The 22,541-nt window shown below is 38.7% G+C and overlaps 1 protein-coding gene across 1 annotated transcript in view; it reads left to right on the top strand.

Moving 5' to 3' along the window:
• The window catches only part of spon1a (spondin 1a), a 71,471-nt gene extending 49,979 nt beyond the window's left edge, over positions 1–21,492 (top strand). The window contains exons 7-16 of the mRNA XM_069693637.1: positions 543–607; positions 9,005–9,206; positions 12,519–12,659; positions 13,514–13,589; positions 13,822–14,004; positions 17,173–17,343; positions 17,696–17,863; positions 18,991–19,155; positions 20,216–20,482; positions 20,598–21,492. Coding sequence (XP_069549738.1) covers positions 543–607; positions 9,005–9,206; positions 12,519–12,659; positions 13,514–13,589; positions 13,822–14,004; positions 17,173–17,343; positions 17,696–17,863; positions 18,991–19,155; positions 20,216–20,482; positions 20,598–20,761 — 1,602 coding nt within the window. The 3' untranslated portion in view covers positions 20,762–21,492. The remainder of the gene's footprint in view (positions 1–542; positions 608–9,004; positions 9,207–12,518; positions 12,660–13,513; positions 13,590–13,821; positions 14,005–17,172; positions 17,344–17,695; positions 17,864–18,990; positions 19,156–20,215; positions 20,483–20,597) is intronic.
• Positions 21,493–22,541: the final 1,049 nt, after the last annotated feature.

Below are 22,541 nucleotides of genomic sequence, written 5' to 3'. Positions count from 1 at the left end.
TGAATATGAAGACATGACAACAAAATGCATCCATTTATAAATCTTTGTTGCTGTCAGGGTCGTAAGTTTTAAGGAGAATAGAGCCAATTAAAGTGCCTATGACTGTCAGCATCAATGGCAGGAGAAGATACAAAAATAAATAAAAGAAAATTCCATTTGTTTTAAGATTTGATTGTCATTTTTAAAAATTTCATAGCTGGTGATTACAGTTTTGAAGCACTCCAAACTGAACATTTGAAAATTGACAAATGAAAAAAATTAAACTTGTGACAGATGAATGTTTTACTTAAAACCCAATGACTGGTGGTTTTCAGAAAACATTAGTATTTTTCCTTTCTATCTATGAAGTTGGGCTTTTAGCTCCTTTGACCGTGCATTTCATCTATTTCCACTGATCATAAAGTGTGGAAATGGAAAAAGTCTTCCAGTCATCCTTTTAATCATTAACTTGCGAGGCAGAATCGTTCAAATGTGAAGGTTTGATTATTTTAGTGGACTGACTTTGAATTTTTGTGTCTTTTTTATCTGTTTTTCTCTTGTAGGGCGATGATGTCTTGACAGTGATTAAGATGAAAGCACAGTGGCCAGCCTGGCAGCCACATAATGTGTAAGTAATATATCTTTAGTACCATAATGCCTACCACATACAGTATCTGATACTGACTGTATAGTTAATTTTGAAAGTTTTATCAAACTATCATTGCATTCTTAGGAACGCAGAGAGGGAATTTCTTCAAATTTGACACAAACATTCATTTTGACTCAATGATAAATTGATAAGATTTTAGTGGTCAAATGTCAAGGTCAAGGTCACTGTGGGCTCATTTCCATTTCCTACTGTGAACGCGGTATCTCAGGAATGCCTTGAGGGAATCTCTTCAAATGTGGCACTACATTCACTTGGATGGAAGGTTAAACTAATTCGATTCTGAGGGTCGATGGTCAAAGGTCAAGATAACTGTCATCTCACATTGACCCCTACTCATGAGCATGATATCTGGGGAACATCTAAAGTAACTGACCTTAAATTTCCTCAGCAATGAAGTGATAAGACTTTGGTGGTCAAAAGTCAGCGGTCAAAATGACCTCATATCTTTCCCATTCTTGTGAACATGATATCTAAGAATACCGTGCTGGACATTCTTCAAAATTGGCACAAACATTCACTTGGATTCAAAGATGAAGTGAATACATATTGTATTCAAAGGTCAGAGGTCAAGGTCAATATGACCTTACATCCATCCTGACCATCAGTCCCATTCTTTTCATGCGATATCTCAGGAACACCTTATGGGAATTTTCTAAAATTTGGCACTGACATTCACTTGGACTCAGAGATGAACTGATTAGAATTTGGTGCTCAAAGGTAACGGTGACCTCACAAAACATGCTTGTGGCTGTAACTTATTTATACTTTAAGCATGACAACGTTTCACACAAATATCTTATATGATAAAATGATTGTTATTCTCCCTGTCTATTATTCAACAACATAACTGAGGAGCAGAAGGGGAGATTGTGACCACATTTCTTATAGATACTGAATTGGTGACATTACCTCAGGGTGTACATCTGGAAATCAGGGTGATTGTATAGATCTCACAGTGGCACAGTGGTGCAGTGACCTGCACCTCACAGCGAGGAGGTTCTGGGTTCCATCCTGGCCGGGGGCCTTTCTGTGTGGAGTTTGCATGTTCTCCGCGAGCCTGCGTGGGTACTCCAGCTTCCTCCCACCGTCCAAAGACATGCATGTTAGGTTAATTGGTGATCCTACAAATTGCTCTTGGGGGCGAATGGACTTTGTTTCTGTGTGACTATAAGTGTTGGCCCTGTGATAGACTGGCAAAAGTAAGGTGGGATAGGCTCCAGCCCCCCCATGACCCTGTTGAGGATAAAGCAGGTATATATCCACATTTTAGAATTTATAGCTCCTTTGCAGAAACATCTGAGTTTGGAAAGATATGCAAGATAAAAATGCAACTTGCGTGATTAGCGGAGGCATACAACTCCTAAGGCGGTAATTGTAGTTTCAAACAAAGTGTCAAAAAAGTCCAAACATATTTTACAATTAAATCTTTAAAAAATCCATGATTTACTCGTAAAAACTTTGACAACGTTCCACCAGATTATTGAGATTTGTTCGCTGTGATTATAGTCTGAAAACCCTGTCTGCAGTAACATTTGCTTTGCCTCTCTGAAGGGCAGACAATTCAGCGACTAGTGGAGGTGGCTACGTGTGATAAAGTTGAAGTCACGCGGTTTTTTTTAAATGTAGCTGCAGCTGTGGTACAATGTTGGCCTATACGGTGGTCAATGACGATTGTTTAAAGATGGCATTGTGGAGGAGACCAGACCCATATATTCATTCAGGGCATTTGGATCTGGAAACAACAGGCTAAGTAAATCAGTCACTTATGTTGAAACTGATTTAATTGTTGGACACAGAAAATATTTGACATGCTCCTTATTAAATATGTCTGCTGTAATGGATTATTTTAAGCAAATTTCAACTCTCAAGTGTTTTTACAACATACTGAAATAACTGGAAAGCAACTATCAAACCATTGTGGTATTCTTTACTTTGTACAGTTTGAAGGCTTTGAGGCTAAAGTTATTCCAAAGTTGGACCCAGAGTTTTCTGATTAGTGAAAACCCAACTCAAAGGAGCCCTTAAACTGCCAGCTACACTAGCTAACATGTGTACATTAATTTAGTCCTAAGTTTATAGGAGCCATTTCATTTCTTATTCATGAGATAAACAAGAACCTGTTTGACTCAGCGTGTAAAGAAGAAATTCAGTGGTGAAGGCCTGGGCTATGTTCTCGCAACTAAAAGGGCCTCACTGCAGATGAGATGAGTCTCCAAAGGGAAAAGTACAGACAGGAATAGAAGCAGTGATGTCCACCAGGGCTAATGAGCTCACTCTGTGCTGTATACACAACCAATTAATTGTTTCACACATTGCGATTGTGTACAGCACATGCACGAGTGTGTCGGATCAATTACACTGGTTTCGAGCAAGAAAAGGGAAGGATGTTTTGTATCAATCACGACATGAGCTTGTCCTTTTCATGAAAGAAGTAATATTACTCATTTAGATAAAAAAAAAAAATGCATAATTTTAAGTGTTAAAATAGTCTTGGGGAGCTCATTCGCTTTTTATATTAGCTCCATGAAAATGCATATATGCATTTGTGTCAGCAAGTTTCATAATGGGGTGTGTTTACTTGTGTGTGTTTGTGTGTTACAGTTTCAGTAATACGGGGTAAATATGCATGTTTGTGCTTTTTCTGGTATATACAATAAAGGCAGATGTATGAACAAGTTTGGGCATCTCCTGGGAAAAATACGTATTTCTGGAGTTAAAAGAAAGTAAAAAAAACCCTAATAATAAAAAGTTGCCTGTCTTCAGATGTTAATGTATTGTTACTTTTTAGATGAATGTAAAAAACTGAAAAAAAAAAAAAAAAAAAGATATATTCTTGTGGCATTTACAAACCTTTTGGTTGTAGACTTCATTCATTTGTTAGACATGAATTGATTTGCCGGGACTCTTAAGGAGCCCTGTCAAATAAAAGAATTCATGTTTTGGTTTTGTTTTTTAAGAAAAAAACAACCTTGTCAATTGTTAGCATTTGATTGGAAATATTCTGCTATGTGGGTGTCCACCAGTAGCACAGGAAACATTGCACAGATAGAGGGAAGAATGGATTTCTCTACATATCAGCAAATTCTGGATGTTAATGTCATGCAGTCACTCAAAGCAGTGAAACTTAAGCAAGCCTGTTTTTTTCAATAGGGCATTAATCCAAAGCATATTTCAAAACTACAACAAACTACTTGAAGAAATACAAGCAGTAGCTTCTGGAATGGCTCTCACAGTTCCCTATTTTGAACATTACAAATCTGTGGGTAGATCATAACCTATTTCTGAAAGAAGTGATCTTCAAGAAAGATTGGGTGAAAACTCCTAAACCAAGAATTTAAAGACACAGACTTAAGGTGACCAAACTTTGACAAAGAAAATAGTAGTTTCTTTTTTTTAATTTTCAGTTTATAAAATGAATGTAACTGTGTATTATGTTTACTACCACTTTACTCTGTAAAATGAAATGCCTCCTCATAAACCTTACACTCAATTTCATTTGACTATAAAGGGTAAAATGGTTGCTGAAACAAAGGGCAAAGTAGCAGAGATGTAGAAGTAGAATGGAAGTGGGAGATGAGAGCCGAATGAGGCAGAAAAAGAGACAGCCATTATCACAAATATTAGAGCAGTGTCTTCAGCAGTGGGTCTCCTGAAACCCAATACATTACATGCAAAAAGAGATAAAGTTGAATGTGTCTTTTCCAGATCAGAAGGTACATAAACAGATCCTTGTCCATCTAATTTCCACTGGGCTTTTGAAAAATGAAACTCAATAGAACAGAAAAGCTAAAATAAATGATAAATGTTACTTTTACAGTTGTTACTATTAGCTCAAAAGGAACTTACATGTTTTAAAGGTTTTATTCTGACATACAAAATGTCCTGGTTCCAAAATGCTGTTAAAAACATACCACAAGTAAAAATGTAATGTGATATTAAATATCCCAAATACGATTTTCTTTTCCAAAATTTTGATTTAAAAGTTCAACTGAAACCTTCTTCAGAGTCAGTGCAGTGCAGTTATCCCACTTTAGCTCTATTCAGCCTGTATTATTTGGACACAAAGCATGGAGTGGTGTATGGACTGTCTCAATCACTCCGTATCTCAGGAGATGAGACACAGGGGGTAACGGTTCATTTAATTCATTTGGTTATCTGACAAACAAAGAGGTGGAGGTGATTCTTAAAGTATAGCATGGAGTTGCCTTTGCTGGAAACAGGGACAAGCATGACATTTAAAATGTAGTTAAGTCATTGACGGCCTACAAAGAAAAAGACTGAGTCTCTCAGTAGGCAGACATTGAGGTAGCAGGTGCATACAGATAATGCCAATGCAACTGCTTTAGCCTCAGATTGGGCAACTGCTCCTGAAACAGTCTGTCACCACTGTAGATACCTTGCACATCTGTGCATTGCAACATTTTTATTAAAAACATACCCAAGGCACCACTTTGAGTTTATCAAACCATTATAATGCTAAAACACCTAATTCCATCCGAAACTTCCTCAAGACAATCTGCTCATACGTATGCATAAACCCACATTTTCGAACACACACCCTGGGATCCTCAAATGGACATCAGATGCTTACATAAAACATCTCTGCACCAGTTATCCAGTACATTTTCTCCTAGACCTTAAAACAATAGATCATCCTGGAGTTTTCACCCAGATTCTGATGAAAAACGACCTCTGACTCTCTTTGTTGCACTGTATCCTCCCACTCGCTTCAAAATCATATTTCTCACTTCAGTATCTTCCTCCGTTAGTTTCCTCACTAAACTTCTCTTTATTAGTCCACCCCCTCTCTATGTCACTTTTTTCACTTTACACTGGATTAGAATGGTTGCCTGACAGCTTCAATACCTCCATGGCACTCACAGGTTCCTTGTCTCACTGCTACCACTCTCTTGTCAGGTGTCTTCCTAATAACCAGAGGACCAGTGGGGGTTATATGTGATTAGCACCTTTAAAAAAAAAAAAAAGAAGTTAGTTGTCAACAGTATGAAGGAAGGAGCTTTTGAAGACAATAATGCAGCTGTTAATGAGCTGCCTTCTACGTTTTGGGATTGATAGCAATGGGTTATGTGTGTATAGTCTGATATTGTCGTGTGTCAAGCCTACAACCAAGTCTAGGAAAAACATAACAAAACATAACATTGCATTTTTTCCAGTGTTGAAGTAATTTATTAATGATAAAACTAACCCATACCCTAACAATGCTTTAGAAAATCTCTGCAGGACACTAAATGTTCCAGGTTTCAACAAAATATATATATATATATATATATATATTGTTTTACTTGTCATGCCCTTTTCATAGATTCCATGGATACTTTACAATCAGCTGATTGACCAACCACAAACTGGCAAAAGGTGTGCTGTGGTTACCGTCATAGGCATAGTAGTGCTGTAGCGCACCATAACGACACTCCGCCTCTTTTTTTCTCCAAGTGAGAAAATAACATGTTCACAGTTTTCCTCATCTGGCTGAAATTCATTTCTATTTTTTTTTTTTTTTAATGCTTGAAGATCCAATCATCTCTAAAGCAAAGGTCACGCAAGAGAGCTAATGAAAATAATTGAAATGGTTAGAGTTGTCATACTGACATTTAAGGTGTATTGATTGATTCACAATTGCAACCCTAAACCTCGTTTTGATCTGCTCCCGTTTGCCCTGTTAAAGGTACTGCATTACGTGTTAATACTAACTCAATACTTACTTTCAAATTAAAAGCCTTGTAGCATTCTAGTATACTGAAAACTCTTCATTTCTTGATAAGGCTTTTGTTGTGAAACATTTACAGGAACGTGTTGTGACTGAAACCGGACAACCACAATTAAGATGAGTAAGCAATGACTGTTGAAAATAGAATGATAATATTCATGACTTGAAATATACAATATAGAGTATTATATAAAAACTAGCCACCGTAATAACAGTGGCTACACAACCTTAGAAACAGCACCCACCTAACAGTGCGCGTGGCAGTGTGTTTGCACATGCGTCACAGGTCACAGGTCCTTAAACAAATTGCACTAAACCCTGAGTTACCATGTATATTGATAGCTAGCTACCTTTTTTGGACATTTGATTTATTGGATTGTATTGGAGTTTGCTTGTTTAACATGAAGGCATTGTTTCGTTGACCTACATCAAGTGGTTTTTGTAACTTTTACCAGATATTAACTATCAGAAAACATGGATGACCCACCCACATCGGTCATTTTGGGAACTGTCAAATGTAAGAGAATGTGTGAGTAGAGAATCATTAGCACCAAATATCCTTGTAGCAACATCATAACACCAACTAACATTGATATCAAGACCTCTGCAAAAGTAAGTTTATGCACATTTATTAACCAGAAACATTTTGGAATTACTGAAGCATTTCACTGGGGTTATCTAGGGTGATTAATCCCTGCCTCATTTGCTACCAGGCTTGCTCTGTCTCTTCTTTTCTGTCAATTACACTTCACCTTTTTGTAGAGCCCAGGTGGCTCTCTGAGATAAACCCCAGACTTGCAGTACTCACTGAGCAGAGGCCCAGGAAAGTTCAGTCAAGTTGTGTGTTCCCAGGGGATAAGGGCATATTCTCCGAGGCCACCATTAGCACAGCATACAAGGGCAGGACTGAGGTGGCTGAAGTCAAATGGATTTGTATGGGCAAGATGACACGTGAAGACGAATTACTAGCTAATTGTCTATGTTACAACAAGAAGCTCCCCACTCCTAATTAATCTTATATTGACTGGGAAAATGTATGTAATTAGTTTAGCTGTCAATCATTGGTCAAGATAGATGGCCAGAGGGCTGTGTTTGTGTTTTGTGTGTGTGTGTGTGTGTGTGTGTGTGTGTGTGTGTGTGTGTGTGTGTGTGTGTGTGTGTGTGTGTGTGTGTGTGTGTGTGTGTGTGTGTGTGTGTGTGTGTGTGTGTGTTTGTGTGTGTGTGTGTGTGTGTGTGTGTGTGTGTGTGTGTGTGTGTGTGTGTGTGTGTGTGTGTGTGTGTGTGTGTGTGTGTGTGTGTGTGTGTGTGTGTGTGTGTGTGTGTGTGTGTGTGTGTGCTCCTGATGGTGGAACAAAGCAAATGTGGCGTGTATTTATGTGTTCTGGCAGTCCGAGTCAACAATATGTCAACTAAGTTTTTGCCAGTTACTATGATTCCTTGGTCTGTGTGTATATATCTTCTTTTACTCTTCCTCTGAAGGAGAATCAGAGGTCTACTTTTGTAGTCAAACTTCTCTTCTAATTTAACATCCATCTCACATTGTTACATTTCCTCTTTCAGATTTTATTTTCATACATTTTTCAAAAAATATGAAACACTGAAATTACAGTTTTCTTGAATCAGTGGCATACTGTAGGTGCACTGTCTTAACAAACATAACAAAAGTACCTGTCTTATATTTTGTTAAAACAATGAAGTGCTATAGGCCAATCTTAAGGATCTGTATTAAGCCCAACCCATGTCGCCTTTCGATGTTGCAGCCCTGCTCTCCATCATGATAACCAGGCTCCACAGTGCAAGCACTTCACTTGTATATGAAACTGAAAATGAAAGTGTATGAAAGTGCCCAAATTATTTAGGTGTGCTGGTGCAAGTGACTGGTGAGTCTTGACTCCAGGAAATACAACGTTCATGGATTCTCCAATCTCCAAGGCTAACGAAGGTGTTTCAGTAATTTTGAAATAGGACCTGCAGTATGTGGAACAAGTTGCTTGCAAAACATAAGGTGTGCCAAATTCAGTAAAGCCAACACCTGCAAATGAATGAAGATACATTTTTTAAATAAAAAAATTAAAAAAATCTTGGCCATATTTCTTTTAAGGATGAAATAAGTTCTATCTCATCTAATTTTCAGGTTGTGGTTTGAATGTGCAGATCATGCAGTCAGTATTGGGTTGAACTTTGCAGTGGCCCACACCCATTATTAAAACACTCAGATTGGGGACAAAACAAAATAGACTGATGGATTAATTACACCTTCTCACTGTTTGACTATTTACCCTTGAAAACGGACACTGTTTTAAGTATCCTCTATTTATTGTTGACTATTATATAACTTAACTTGAACACGAACATTAGAAACTCATCATCTAAATTTTGGAAATGTATGACTTAAGTACATAAGGACCATCTGAATACATCAGTAGATTTGGTTTTGTTCAGGCTTCACATCTCTGTTAAGGTTGAGCAGGAAGAGCCTCGAGGACACATTGTTTGTGTGGCACAGCTTTTAGAAGTCCACGCTTGTCACTTGGGATGCAGCTAACACCTGTCTTTCTCTGCCTTAATAACACTTACAAACTTGCTGCTTTGATTTACTCAGAAGTCATCCTCACTCTCTTCCTCAGGCGGGCCGCCCCCTCAGCTGAATTCTCAGTGGACCGGACTCGTCACCTCATGTCCTTCCTGACCATGCTGGGGCCCAGTCCAGACTGGAATGTGGGTCTGTCTGCTGAGGACTTGTGCACCAAGGAGTGTGGTTGGGCCCAGAAGGTGGTCCAGGATCTAATCCCCTGGGATGCAGGCACTGATAGTGGGGTGACATACGAGGTCAGTACAAACATTCACCCTTATTAATTGACAGTATTTGTGGTGAAGGAAGCAAACACACTTCAACCAAAAGTTATAGAAAACTATCAAAGAGTCATTGGGAAGGCCTAGAGACCTTGAAAATGCTTTATCACCTCCGCTAAGTTGGTCATTATTGTGTTTGTTTTTTCCTTTGTTTGTTAGCAGTGTTACAGAAAACTGACTCGATTATAATCAAACTAGGTGAAATTGCGTAACATGAGCCCCCCAAAAAACCCATTAAAACTAGGAACAGATCTGAATCATGGTATTTTTCACTTTCATTGACTATGCTAGATGGGGCTTCTGGCCTTCGTAATTTCATACAAGTTCAAATCCAATAAGTGACAGTAAAGTTCAAGTGTGACAAAATATAGGCCATTTAATAAATACAATGGGCCTCATTCACTAATATGTGCGCAGAAATGTTCTTACACTCACAAAATGAGGTATTTGCAATTATCTGTGAATATATGTAAATATTTAAATTCAGAGAATAATTTATGTGGATTAAATGGCGTCAATTTAATGGTTAGTCTATTTGATACATTACGTCAATGCATTAGTAAATTAACAGTTTTCAATATTGTCGTTGACTAAATCCTTTTTTAATTAATGCAGTTTGTATGCTAAAAGGTGTGTTTACATTTTCTAAGACAGCCAGGTAGTCATCCTTTGTTGGTACGCATGGTCTAAAGTCATCCTGAATTTGTTTGCAGGTGGTGGTGATAATTTTGAAGTTTCCCTGTGATCATTGCTTTAATAAAAAATTGGGGGAATGTAACTCTTTATCATCATTGTACAATAAAAACAGTAGTGTCCCTTATGTGACTCACCTTAGATTACAACCCCACATTCCCATCGCAATCACAGCCTTTTTCAAGCTGTTATTCTCTCCACCTCTTACCCCCTCAATAACCTTCCTCCTCGCTTTTATCACCAGCTGAGATTTCCCTTCACACTCACATTTTGACCTTGTCATTAAACTAACCTCTTCCTCTTCATCTGACTGTCTGCCCACATTCACAATCACTCCCTCTCTCACCTCTTCACATACTGCCAGGCTGCAACAATTCAAGTGTCATCACCCATCCAATTCTCCTTTAACAGCCTCGAGCAACGTCCCTTCCCCCCGAAGGTCCTGTCTACCCCGTGCTCAGTGTCTCCAGTCAGCACTGACAGATTAGGTTGTATCTTTGACCAAATTCTGTGACTACATGTGTGAAACCTTTGGCTGATCCCTTGGAGCCCACAGATGAACCCACTGAACTGCAGTCCCTTGTTTATTTTGGACGATCTGCGGAATAATTTCACTCTTTCTCTTCTTTTTCTTTTTCTTCTTCCTCTTTTTTTCACTCTCGTTCTCACTCTCATTCACACACACACACACACACACACACACACACACACACACACACACACACACACACACACACACACACACACACACACACACACACACACACACACACACACACACACACACACACACACACACACAACACAAAACACAACACAAATATACACACACTCCTTTGTACACCATGCTTGTCCTTTCTTACACACACTTTGTTGCTTTTGTATTAAATCACATGTACATTTGTAAAAGCTTTTGTAAACTGAGAGTGCAGAATCTGAATTGCTTACAGCCGTGGTTTCTCAACTGTTCTGAGTTTTGGTCAAACCTTGTGTGAGGCAAACCTTGTTAGGGGTGCCGGAGAATTAGTGTGGAAATGAAAAGACATAGAGCTAAGACACAGCATGAGGTGAAAAGGACAGGTTTTCTAAAAAAAAAAAAAAAAAACATCAAGTTATGTATTAAAACCTTTTTTCAAAAAAAGTTAGGATACTGTGTAAAATGTAAATAAAAACAGAATGCAAGGACTTGGAAATCATGTGAACCCGTATTTAAGTGAAAATAGACCAAAGACAACATATCAAATGTTGAAACTGAAAAAATGTGTTGTTTGATGAAAATGATGTGCTTATTTTGAATTTTTCCAGTTTCAACATTTGATACGTTGTCTTTGTTCTTCAATTACATCTGGGATTATGGATTTGCAGATCATTGCATTCAGTTTTTATTTACATTTTACACAGCATCCCAACCTTTCTGGAAACGGGGCTGTAGGTTAACCCACTGATTTGGCCCACCTATCAACACAGTGAGCAGTTGTAGCTGCAACTGTGTTCATCACAAACAGTTAAGATATCTTAAAACCTTTAGTGCCTGCTAGCTACAAATAGCATCCACATATATACTCCTTCTCTAATTCTTAACTCAGTCGAACCAGAATACCAAGCCAAGATAAACATGTTTCTAGATTCAGTTTGATTTACAATTTCACCTGATATTATCATCCCAGATGTCCGTTACAAATATCTGTTCATAAATGTACTTAGGAACCACAGAAAAAAGTTTCTCCTTTATAATTTAAAAATTCTCATTTCTTTTAAAGTTGTCTTCAGTATCCAAGTAATTTCAGTGACACCTCCTCTAATTTTCAGTTTATTTAAATACATCACTTTCAAAAAATGAAGAGACTTCCATGAGTTCTACTCTGCTAAAATCTGAAAGATGTGGATGTTTAGTGCCAACAAAATGAATATTGCCATATCTTTGTTAAAATGAATATTTGCTCAAACTCCACTACTTTTTAGCAGAGAGTAAGAGAGTAAGGTGTGATGTTTTAAGATTTTCAGAAAGATCAATGAAATATACCCTCCAGCCAAATATATATTGAGCACCAGAGGATAGCGAAACTGTGGCTACTCTGAAGTGGTGTAGGACTTTGGCTCTCTTTGACAAAGCCGTCAAAGCCACAGGTCTGTAACAGTAATGAGATACATCCTTCGTGCCATTACTTTTACTCTATCCTTTAATCAGTGGCCCCTCATTACCCCTCTCCATATTTCCCTCGTTCTAGCAAACGCAGTCAGTACTACTCTTTCTGGGTTTTTTCTGGGTGCCCTCGGTGGGGGGGCTGAAGGATGAGCTGGTTTACTGCATCCAGACTGCCTCTGGCGGTGATGCTTCTATCAACCCCATGCTGGCAGACCTTTACTGTTGACTAATAAGAGCGTCTCCCATATAAACTACAGTGCTCCTCCACAGCTGCTCTCTGACTTTGAAACTTGTCCTTTGTGTGACTTGTGCAACTTTTAGTGACTTTGGGCTCATTGCAAATTAACTTTTTTTTTTAAAAAGAAATCCTGACATTGTGTTATTTTTTTAAATCCCCAAGATCCACTGCTTTGTGGCCCATCTATTTTTCTTCTCTGTGGTTCTTTTAGTCTCCCAACAAGCCCAATGTGCCGCAGGACAAGATTCGTCCCCTGACCAGTCTGGATCATCCGCAAAGCCCTTTTTACGACCCTGAGGGAGGTGCTATCACTCCTGTGGCCAGGGTGGTGGTGGAACGCATTGCCAGAAAGGTCTGGCAGTTTTCCCTTCAGTCATTTGTTGGTGTAAAAATAAAAGCTATGGTAGGAGAGTTAAAATGGTACAGGCAATTTAAATTTGTTGTCGTAGTAGAAGTAAAAACAAATTCTGTTTCAAATACTGCAATTCAAACAAGTCTGTTTTATTGTAGGTGAGGTAAAATGACAAAAATAGAAATGTGATATTTTGTTCGTGAATATACTATCTGCTATGTCATCCTGTGGCAACATCAGTTTCACTGATTTGCAGGGCACTGTACATTAACAATAGTAAATTACATAACACATCAAAAGAGTTGCAATGCAACTCCTGAGAGCATTTCAGAAGAAAGCAGTGAATAAAGTAAATTAAATTATTTATGGCAGATATCCCAATCCATTCTCGATTAGATATTTAATGGCCGCTGAAACACATTCCCTTGGAACACTTGCAGCAAAGCAGAAAGTCAGAAAAGGTTAGCAGTCCTTCAGTGGCATCTAGAGGCCGCCATGGGGATGATGACAGATTTCTTCTTTTTTTTTACATAATAGTGACTCTTTATATTATTCAACTATCCAGAGACACAAACAACACACGCATGCACACAGTCAGTTTACACATGCAGAATGCATTCATATATTATCTATTATAATGTATGTCTTCACTTCGTGTATTTTGTCCCAATCACATTTAAAACGAATTTGAAGTTTATGCAGAGCTTGCATTTACCTGCAGGCTTCCACCCTTCCTGATAGCTCCAAAAAGCAAATAGAAGGTTTTAAAAATTGCAAACAGAAAATCAAAGCAACAGAACATTTGCAGGGTGGTGAACTATTGTAGCTATATTACTGTGTCTGTGTGTCCATAGGGCGAACAGTGCAACATTGTGCCGGACAATGTGGACGACATTGTGGCAGATATTGCCCAGGAGGAAAAAGAGGAAGGTCTGGATTCTGCTCTCTCTCTCTCTCTCTCTCTCTCTCTCTCTCTCTCTCTCTCTCTCTCTCTCTCTCTCTCACACACACACACACACACACACACACACACACACACACACACACACACACACACACACACACACACACACGCACACACACATTCACACACTCACGATTGAAAGCGTACTTAACAGCGGTAGGCTATTATAGTGTGTCTATTCTGTTTTCTATGCTGCAGATGATACTCCTGAGACCTGTATCTACTCCAACTGGTCTCCATGGTCTGCCTGCAGCTCGGCCACTTGTGAAAAGGGCAAGCGGATGAGGCAGAGGATGCTGAAGGCCCAGTTGGACCTCAGCGTTCCCTGCCCGCACACTCAGGATTTTGAGCCCTGCATGGGGCCTGGATGCAGTGACGAGGGTGAGTATTTATCTAAAGCCTGAAGGTCACTGTGTTGGCTTGAAATACAGAAGAAGGTAATGTAGATGATGAAAAACATTTGAGCTCATTAGTTTTCTAAAGATTCAACAGCCACTAAACACCTTAATGACCATTTTTAATCTCTGTGATAATTATTGAGTCCATTAGCGTTTGACAATCTAAAAAGTGAGGGCATGTTTTGAACCCCATCATTGCTGTTGTCGGTCCATCAAAAATAACCAAGCTACCATTCTACAGTAGCAATTAAGTGAGAGCAGAAAGAGAGGTGAAGAGCAGCACCTTGTTTATATGACATGGTGTTACATTTTATAGCAAGTCAAGTTAAACTGGAGGATACCATTAAATATGTTGTTTGCTGGTTGTTTAAGGTTTTTATTTTTTTAATTGTTGTCAAATCTTCTCTTTACGGAAGATTTTGTCTCCCTACAACCATTTTTGCCCCACAGGCAGCCTGTCAGGACTGTCAATGTTGGTCAGTCAGTCAGTCAGTCTGTGTTCAACAATTTGGTCTAATTTAATGCCTAATGAAACAAAATGACTTTTGATGAGCACAAGCACCACCATAACGTCAAAGTTTTCTTTGGAAAGATTAAAACCTCTCAGCACAAGAGTTGAATTAAATAAGGCAAATTATAGTGAAGAAAGAATGCACCACAATAAAACAAGATAAAAGAGTGTTAAATGGGCATAGCCTTTTTAATGTAGCCATAGATTCACAGCCTCATAGATAGTCTGACAATAACTGTTTATGAATTTGTCCAACCCTGCTGCCCATTATTTCTAAATGAGATATGCCGCTTAAGTAACCCCTCCTTCCTCTAGTGTGTGCCACTAACATATGCAGTACGTTGTCTTTCTTCAACGTGGCCTGGCTTACTGCCTACACACATCAATTTCACAAAAATGATACCTTGATTTAACGATTAATGTTTATGTCTAAAATGGGTAGTAAATTCTATCTGATCTGTAAACACCCTTAAATTAATGCTGAAAGTTGCATTTTTACCTCTAAAAGTCACTATCCTAATATTTAGCAATTGTGACTTTACTTCCATACTGCAAGCTCAAGTTTTAGTTGACAACATGTCCCAATAATACTCAAATTATTGATTACTGATCTTTATTAGTTAAGTGTTCTCATAATAATCTGTATAATAGAGACAGAGGCATACAGGGTAGAGAGAGGTAGATTACAACATATCTTTGAGGCCCTTTGTAATCTGTCAGTCCAGCAGTGGTATCTGGCCCAAGGTGTATTCTTAAATCATCACAAGTGTCCATCCTGTTGATGTGGAGTGCACAACGTAGTCTGGATTATTGTGAGGAAATATGTGTTGTGTAAGATTTTGTATGGAACATAGGAGCAGCAAACTTAACTTACACTATCTGCTGAACACAAAATATTTGCCTCTTTATCACCATTACATTACAGTGACAGCATTTGATTCCCAGGTTTAGTTAGTTAACTTGCACAGGAGAAAACTTCCTGCATGGTCAGGTCATTTCACCCTGATGAAACCATGTCATTACTGGCTCTAAAGAGAGCAAGTATTCTATTTGATATACAGTATATAATTGTAACAAAGTTAAATGGATGGATTATTCCATCTGGCTACTGCAAATATAGTTCTGATTAACATCACTTACTCCTGTACTTCTAACATATAGAAAAGTGGAATAGTGCTGACAGTGCCATCCATAGAAGAGCACATCTAAAATAACAAGAACGACAGAGAGTAGATAATCCTCTACATCTATTTGTAGAACATTTGTTCTGTTCTCTGTCGCAACAAATGAGTACAAATTGATGGTGATATGAAGGCAAATTAGTTGATTTCTGTGATGTGGAAGTTGTATATTTTTAATGACCCTGCACTAACATCCTTCCTGCCTTCTTGTAGTTTTGGATATTGTTTTTATTCTGATCAAGCATATAATGAGAAGAGTAAAAAAAAACTTTAGATCAAAAATAAAGTAATGAGCTGATTATATTCACTAAACAGTATCCATTACAGATCTATATGATCCCTATTTTGAAATTATCATCAGCATCTTCTCAGCAGCCTAAAGTGACAGTAACAATTAGAAAAAGATAGCTTAAACTTTTCAAAATGCACGATACATACGCCTGCATTGTTAAACAAGAAAAAGTTGGACATTTTTATTTACTTTTTATGTGGCAAAAGTTATTTGTAGTGACGGGGGTGTTGGAAGTGTTGTCGCTTGATGAACATTTTTTGTCAGATTCACTTTTCTCAGATCTAAAGCTCTCAAAGGCAGCTTCACTGTACTGCAGGTATCTGTTTTGTCTCTGACTTTGAGATACAATGAGCAGTGGAAAGAAAAATCTAATGGCAGAACCAAAGACTTATCTGACAGCACATCAGCAGTGGAGTCAGGGGGCAAGTCTGTGACTAGAGTTTAAACACGCCCAGGGTTCTCTATCTTGGATAGTAGTAGTTGTCCTATGTGTAGAAATGACAGTATGCTGTTTTAATTTCACTTGTTTTAATTACATTCACACTTGAGTTTTCATTACACTTGCACTTACGTTTAACTGGGAAGTGATTTGAGAGGCAACATACATGATAACAAATTTCGCCCCTGCACTGTAATTAGCAGAGATAGTGATGGTAATAGGAGCTGTTTCTGTCCTTTCAGTCTTCAACCCAAACTAGACATTGTGTTTTCAATTTGGAATGTCTAATTCATTTTGTATCTTCTTCTGTCTAATTCATTATGACCTTATGCTTGAAAGCGATAAATTGAGGTTAATCTTTACAAATAATTAAAAGACAAAAATCTCGTCATGTATTTTACATTCGCATAATCTGCTGAAGCTCTTACTTCCCTGCCTCAGTTCAAATCTTTCTGGATGTCCTAACTGAGACTCAAATAATTACATAAGAAACCAGAAATTAAGATAAGCAAGTTGCAATGACATCACTCACTTAGATGCACATATAAAATGGAATAATTCTATATTTGTACTGTGCAGGAACAGATTATGTCTTTGGTGTAATTTAGTTTAACACAATGCAGTCCATTTTAACATGGAGCCAAAATGTATTAATTTTTCCATTACCAAAATCTCTGGCTCTTCTTAGGACTTGCTGACATCTTTGTCTGTTTCCTTTGACTCCTAAGATGCCTCCACCTGTATGATGTCAGAGTGGATCACCTGGTCTCCTTGTAGTTTGACTTGTGGGATGGGCACACATTCCCGGGAGCGTTATGTTAAACAGTTCCCCGATGATGGCTCAGTCTGCACTCTCCCCACAGAGGAGGCCGAGAACTGTGTGGTAAATGAGGAATGCTGTGAGTTTTCTCTTTCATTTGTCAAATGTTTCTATCAACACGTGACCTGACGGACTTTTTAGTTCATACTATAGATCTAATGTAATTAACCCTCGTGTTGTCCTTGGGTCAAAATGACCCGCAGCTGTGTTCAACCAAGTTCTATTTTATTTTCATATTTTTTGGGATCATTGGTCATCATTCTTTAAAGAAACCCTCACAGCCTCCTTGTCACCAATGATCCCAAAAAACATAAAAATATAGAAATAAAATAGAACTTGGTTGAACACAGCTGTGGGTCACTTTGACCCAAGGACAACACGAGGGTTAAGACTGTTGCTTTACTACACCTGTCTTTCCCTCGTGGCTTTAGCTCCCAGCAGTTGCCTGGTTACGGAGTGGGGTGAATGGGATGTCTGCAGTGCCACTTGTGGTCTTGGCAAGAAGAGGAGGGAGCGCATGGTGAAGACGCCTCCTGCAGATGGCTCCATTTGTGGGGCGGAGGTTCTAGAAATGGAGAACTGTATGATGCCAGAATGTCGTGAGTAGCAACGTTTTCAGGATCACAACCATCCTTACACCTCCCACATCCCAAATCTGGTAGAAACTCTCAAATTGAGCGGAACTTCCACATTTTTCAATCTGGACCCTGATTTTCCATAATTTGTGATCTAGGTGATGATTGGGGACAACAATTTCTGATTGTTGACTTGTTCCAGGAAGACAACAGTGGAAATGTAAATGAGAGTTGGGGAGAAGAGTACTGTTGTGTTAGAGTACAGAAAGTGTAACTTAGTTTATCAAAAATAAATAATAATAATATTTTTTTTAAAAATCAGGGATTTGTGTTTGCGCTTTTTTCAGATTTTGCCAACCATATGTTACACAACACCTAGCGAAGCTTTAATAGCTTGTCTTGATGAATAGGGAAATGCTAAAGTTGTGGTTAATTGTGCTACACATGGATGCTATTGCTCCTTTACATACACTGGCCGTGCAGACCGTCGCTTACGCAGCGGCTATTTTGACAAAAATTAAAACTGCCAGCTAAAGAAGAGAATAAATTGGATACTGAAAAAAAAGTGCTGTTTCAAGAGTGAAGAGACCGGCTGCAGACAGAGTGGAGGTAATGCCATTAGCCAAACTTGCTGCGTAGGGATCCTTTCCATAGTGTTTTCAGACAATTATATCTGAGCCTGTCAGAGGCAAAAACAAGTACTTTTAGTGGATGGACATTGACAGGGTGCAATTACCCTCCCAAGTATGACATTGCAGTCTGTTTTGCAGCTGCCCGCTTAAGTGCTCAGTCCTGGACCAATTTCAAAAACTGTTTTCCCCATTAGTCACTTAATATGTCACTGAATATGATGGGAAAATAGGGTCAGGTTGAAAAATCCCAAAGTTTCAACTTAAGCAACTGGGAAGTAGCCTAACTGCAAAGAAGCAAACAAACATACAATTTTCTTGTCTAAACTTCAATTAAAGTGGATTTTATATATATATACAGTAAATTCAGAACATAAATGAAAAATCACAACGCTTTTTTTTTATTTTTTAAATTGCATTTTTGTTCAAATAAGTCACACGTGTATGTGTCAATATATCATGATACAAATCTTAACAACAAAATCTGTATATGTTGCTGAGTGATGTTCCTGTTGTGTATAGATACTATCCCCTGCATGCTGACTCCATGGTCTGACTGGAGTGACTGCAGTGTGACTTGTGGGAAGGGTTTGAGGACACGACAGCGCATGCTCAAGTCAGCCGTGGAACTGGGAGAGTGTACAGAAGAGTTAGAACAGGTGGAGAAGTGCATGTTACCAGAGTGTCGTAAGTAATGAATGTTCTTATCTGCACACCCACATGCTGAACGTGTACATGCATAATTTATGGTAATTCATGGTAATATCATCTTACTTATGAAACCCGGTGCCTTGATGCAGACACGAACACTAATGATGGACGTTAGTTGACAGCACCAAGAGCAAGGAATTAAGTCAACAACCTCTTTATTATATGCTCTATCTCTCCATTACATCCGGTATCTGTTTACAGTAATGTAGTGTGTGCTGATGTATAACAGACGAAAACCGGAATTGAAACTCATGTCAAGCACTTTAAATGACTTGACAGACATGATGAGTATTAAATGAGATGCCTAACATTCAGATGGGAAAATAAAAACATTAAATGTGCTTTAAGACCTGACATGTCTATAATGACACTGAATTTGATTTAGCTGGGATAAATATGATAAATCCAGCACAATGATTCAAAAACATTTGAACACACTTCAAGTTCCAGTTCCAGTTGGCTGCATCAGATGCAAGTTTAAAACTCACATCACAGAAGCACATGAATTAGATAAAAAGCATCAGGACAATCTGATGAAGGCAGGAACAAAAGTATCAGTGCAAAAAACAAGAACTACATTTAACGAGAAAGGATGTCATTGCTTGGAAACCTTGTCACAGAGTAATTGGACTGAACTGGACAGTTTGAACACAGAGATGTATTGCATAAGAAAGGCATGGCCTGTATGACAAGAATATCATTCCAACAGCCAGCATGAAGGAGGGTCCAACCTGTTATGGGGTTGTTTTACTAATGAAGGAACTTGCTGACATCATGGATTATTTGAAATACCATTTTGAAGAGGAGTAGGATTTCATCAGTGCATTTACAGAAGATTGGTAGAGATTGGACCTTTCTGCAAGATAATGATCCCAAAACTCTGTCAAAGTCAACCAAAGCTTTGTTCAGGGGGAATTATTAACTTTGTGTCTCCATCAAGGTTGTGTCACCTGCATGATTTGATATACTTTACATCCTATTTCTACTTTGTCACAGCTTCCTCTGACCCTACCTCTGCCTGTGTCTGTGTCCTCAGCCATAGACTGTGTCATGTCAGAGTGGACCGAGTGGTCAGAGTGTAATAAGTCCTGTGGGAAGGGTCATACGATCCGGACACGCACGGTGATGCTGGAGCCTCAGTTTGGCGGAGACTCGTGTCCTGAAACCATCCAGAGGAAGAAATGTAAGATCAGGAAGTGCAACCGAGGACAAGGCAACAGTGATGAGAAGAAACGACGCAGGGAACAGCGCGAGAAAAGGAGGAGCAAACAGGGCAGAGCTGAGGGCGGCTCTGAGCATCCAGGTTGATATCCCACTTCCTTTACCTCCAGAACTACAACACCACATAGATCATAAATACATGGAAGCATGCATTATTCTGACAGTCTCTTTTTTTTTTTTAATTTATTTTATTTCAGGGTGTAAAATGAGACCATGGTCAAGTTGGACAGAATGCACCAAATTATGCGGTGGAGGCATTCAAGAACGGCTCATGACAGTGAAGCAGAGGTTTAAGACTGCCCAGCTGTCCAGCTGCAAAGACAGGAAGGAGATCAGGGCTTGTAATGTGCACCCCTGTTAAGAAGGAGTCAGGAAACAGGGGTGGTGTGGTTGGGAGGAAGGTTAGAGTGGGATGATAGTGGGGCTGAGAAGAAGACGGGCACACTATCGCACAATGATCCAATGCACTCTGTTTAGGGCTGAAATGACACATTCTTGAATCTCAATTGATTAAATCCAGAGCTCAGATTGGTTTAGAGAAGAACTCTGGAAAACTCTGGATTTAAACTTGGCTGATTCTTCTGTGCTATCAAACTAGCTCTGAGCTACGCATATGACTCTTTTGCAACCTTACTGTAAACTTGTTGTGGTATAATATATCTTGAAAAATATAATTATGAACTATAAATTGATTTAATAATAAGATAAAGAACTGTTATCTCTTGTGGTATCCTTAAGTAGTACAGTATATTCCAGACTTTAAAGCACAGGTGCCCAGCCATTCCAGTGTTTTATATGCCTTCAATTGTTCAGTTGTTTCTAGAACACAAAATGCCCAGTTGACTTTTTACCCAGCTATTTTGTTGTACATGTAGATGCACCACGATTGACATCTATATGATTTGGAGCATTATTAGAAAATGTTGTTATTTTTTTGCAGTGGAATTTTTTGATAAGAATGTGATTCTTACCAAAGTCTTGTGTCGATGTTTTCTAGCTGTATTTCCCTCTTTTTCTTTATCTCTGTTCCTCTAACATATTAATATTTTGGAATAATATCACCTTTACAATAAAAGTAAATGTGACAGCTTGTCACATGGATCTGTGTTTTTATTCAGGAAATTAAGATGTAATGTGGGCAGTTATTGGTTTACACTTGAGCTGCCACTAGATGGTAATAACGAGCCTCATATCTTTCCCTTTAATAAAGAAATCACAAAGGTGATGAATGGAAGAGAAATTCTTATTAACATGGGCTGTTTCATACATTTTTGTTTGGTGATTTGCTTTGCAAATAATGTTTGAAAACTGAAACTGGTTAGGATCATTTTCAGCACATTATTATTCATAAAGTAGCAAATTGTACAGCTTCTAATCAAAAGGCAGTCGAATAAGAAAATATTTTCACAAGACTGGCCTGCAATACAAAAACCAAGCAGCGTTCAAAGATCTTTTGTCAACCTACACAGAAGGTCTCGCTTTAAAGGATCACGGAGGTTGGCGAGCGGAGTTTATCTGTACTGGCTGAGATCTTGAAGGAATCTGCCCCCTTCTTTCTCTTGCGTAATAAGTGGGGGGAGGGGATGGTGCCAGGCTTTCCTCACTGTGTAACTCTGGGGACAGGGGTGAAAAATTCAATACACATCACAATGCCATTCCTGTTTCCATGCCAACACCATCGCACATGGGGGAAGCCTACACACTTCACATTCAGTTGAAACATGGAAGGGTAATTATTATGGGCGTGACTGAGATGTGAAAGCACAAATTGCTGTCAAGGCTAAAACAAGAGGGGCACAGGTTAAGAAAAACTAAATGGACGAAGGATGTGTGTTTATCTTTGTGTAATCTGGTTGAAGGCCATTCCAGACCTCATCCAGTGAACTGCGGAGCTGAGATGAGACTCAGACTGGAAATCAACTCAAAGATTATGCAAGTAAACCTTCCTGACTGTGATATTATAATGAGTTTCCACTGTCTGTGGATGCAATGATGAATATTTATATTCTGGGGGCAGGCCACACTGCCAACATGAAAACTGAACTCTCCATCCTCTCCCTCATTTAAGCCCCCTTCTCGCTGAGCTTTTAAGGTCTCACCTACAGTGAGAAAAAGGTCCATAATGTGGGGATAGATATACA

The sequence above is a fragment of the Brachyistius frenatus genome, unplaced genomic scaffold (assembly GCF_029030835.1).
Source record: "Brachyistius frenatus isolate BFR_SWC_R1_liver_20210118 unplaced genomic scaffold, ASM2903083v1 Contig_15, whole genome shotgun sequence".
Lineage (NCBI taxonomy): Eukaryota > Metazoa > Chordata > Actinopteri > Embiotocidae > Brachyistius > Brachyistius frenatus.
Note: the sequence above shows the minus strand (reverse complement) of the source record. Positions and strands in the feature narration are given on the sequence as shown.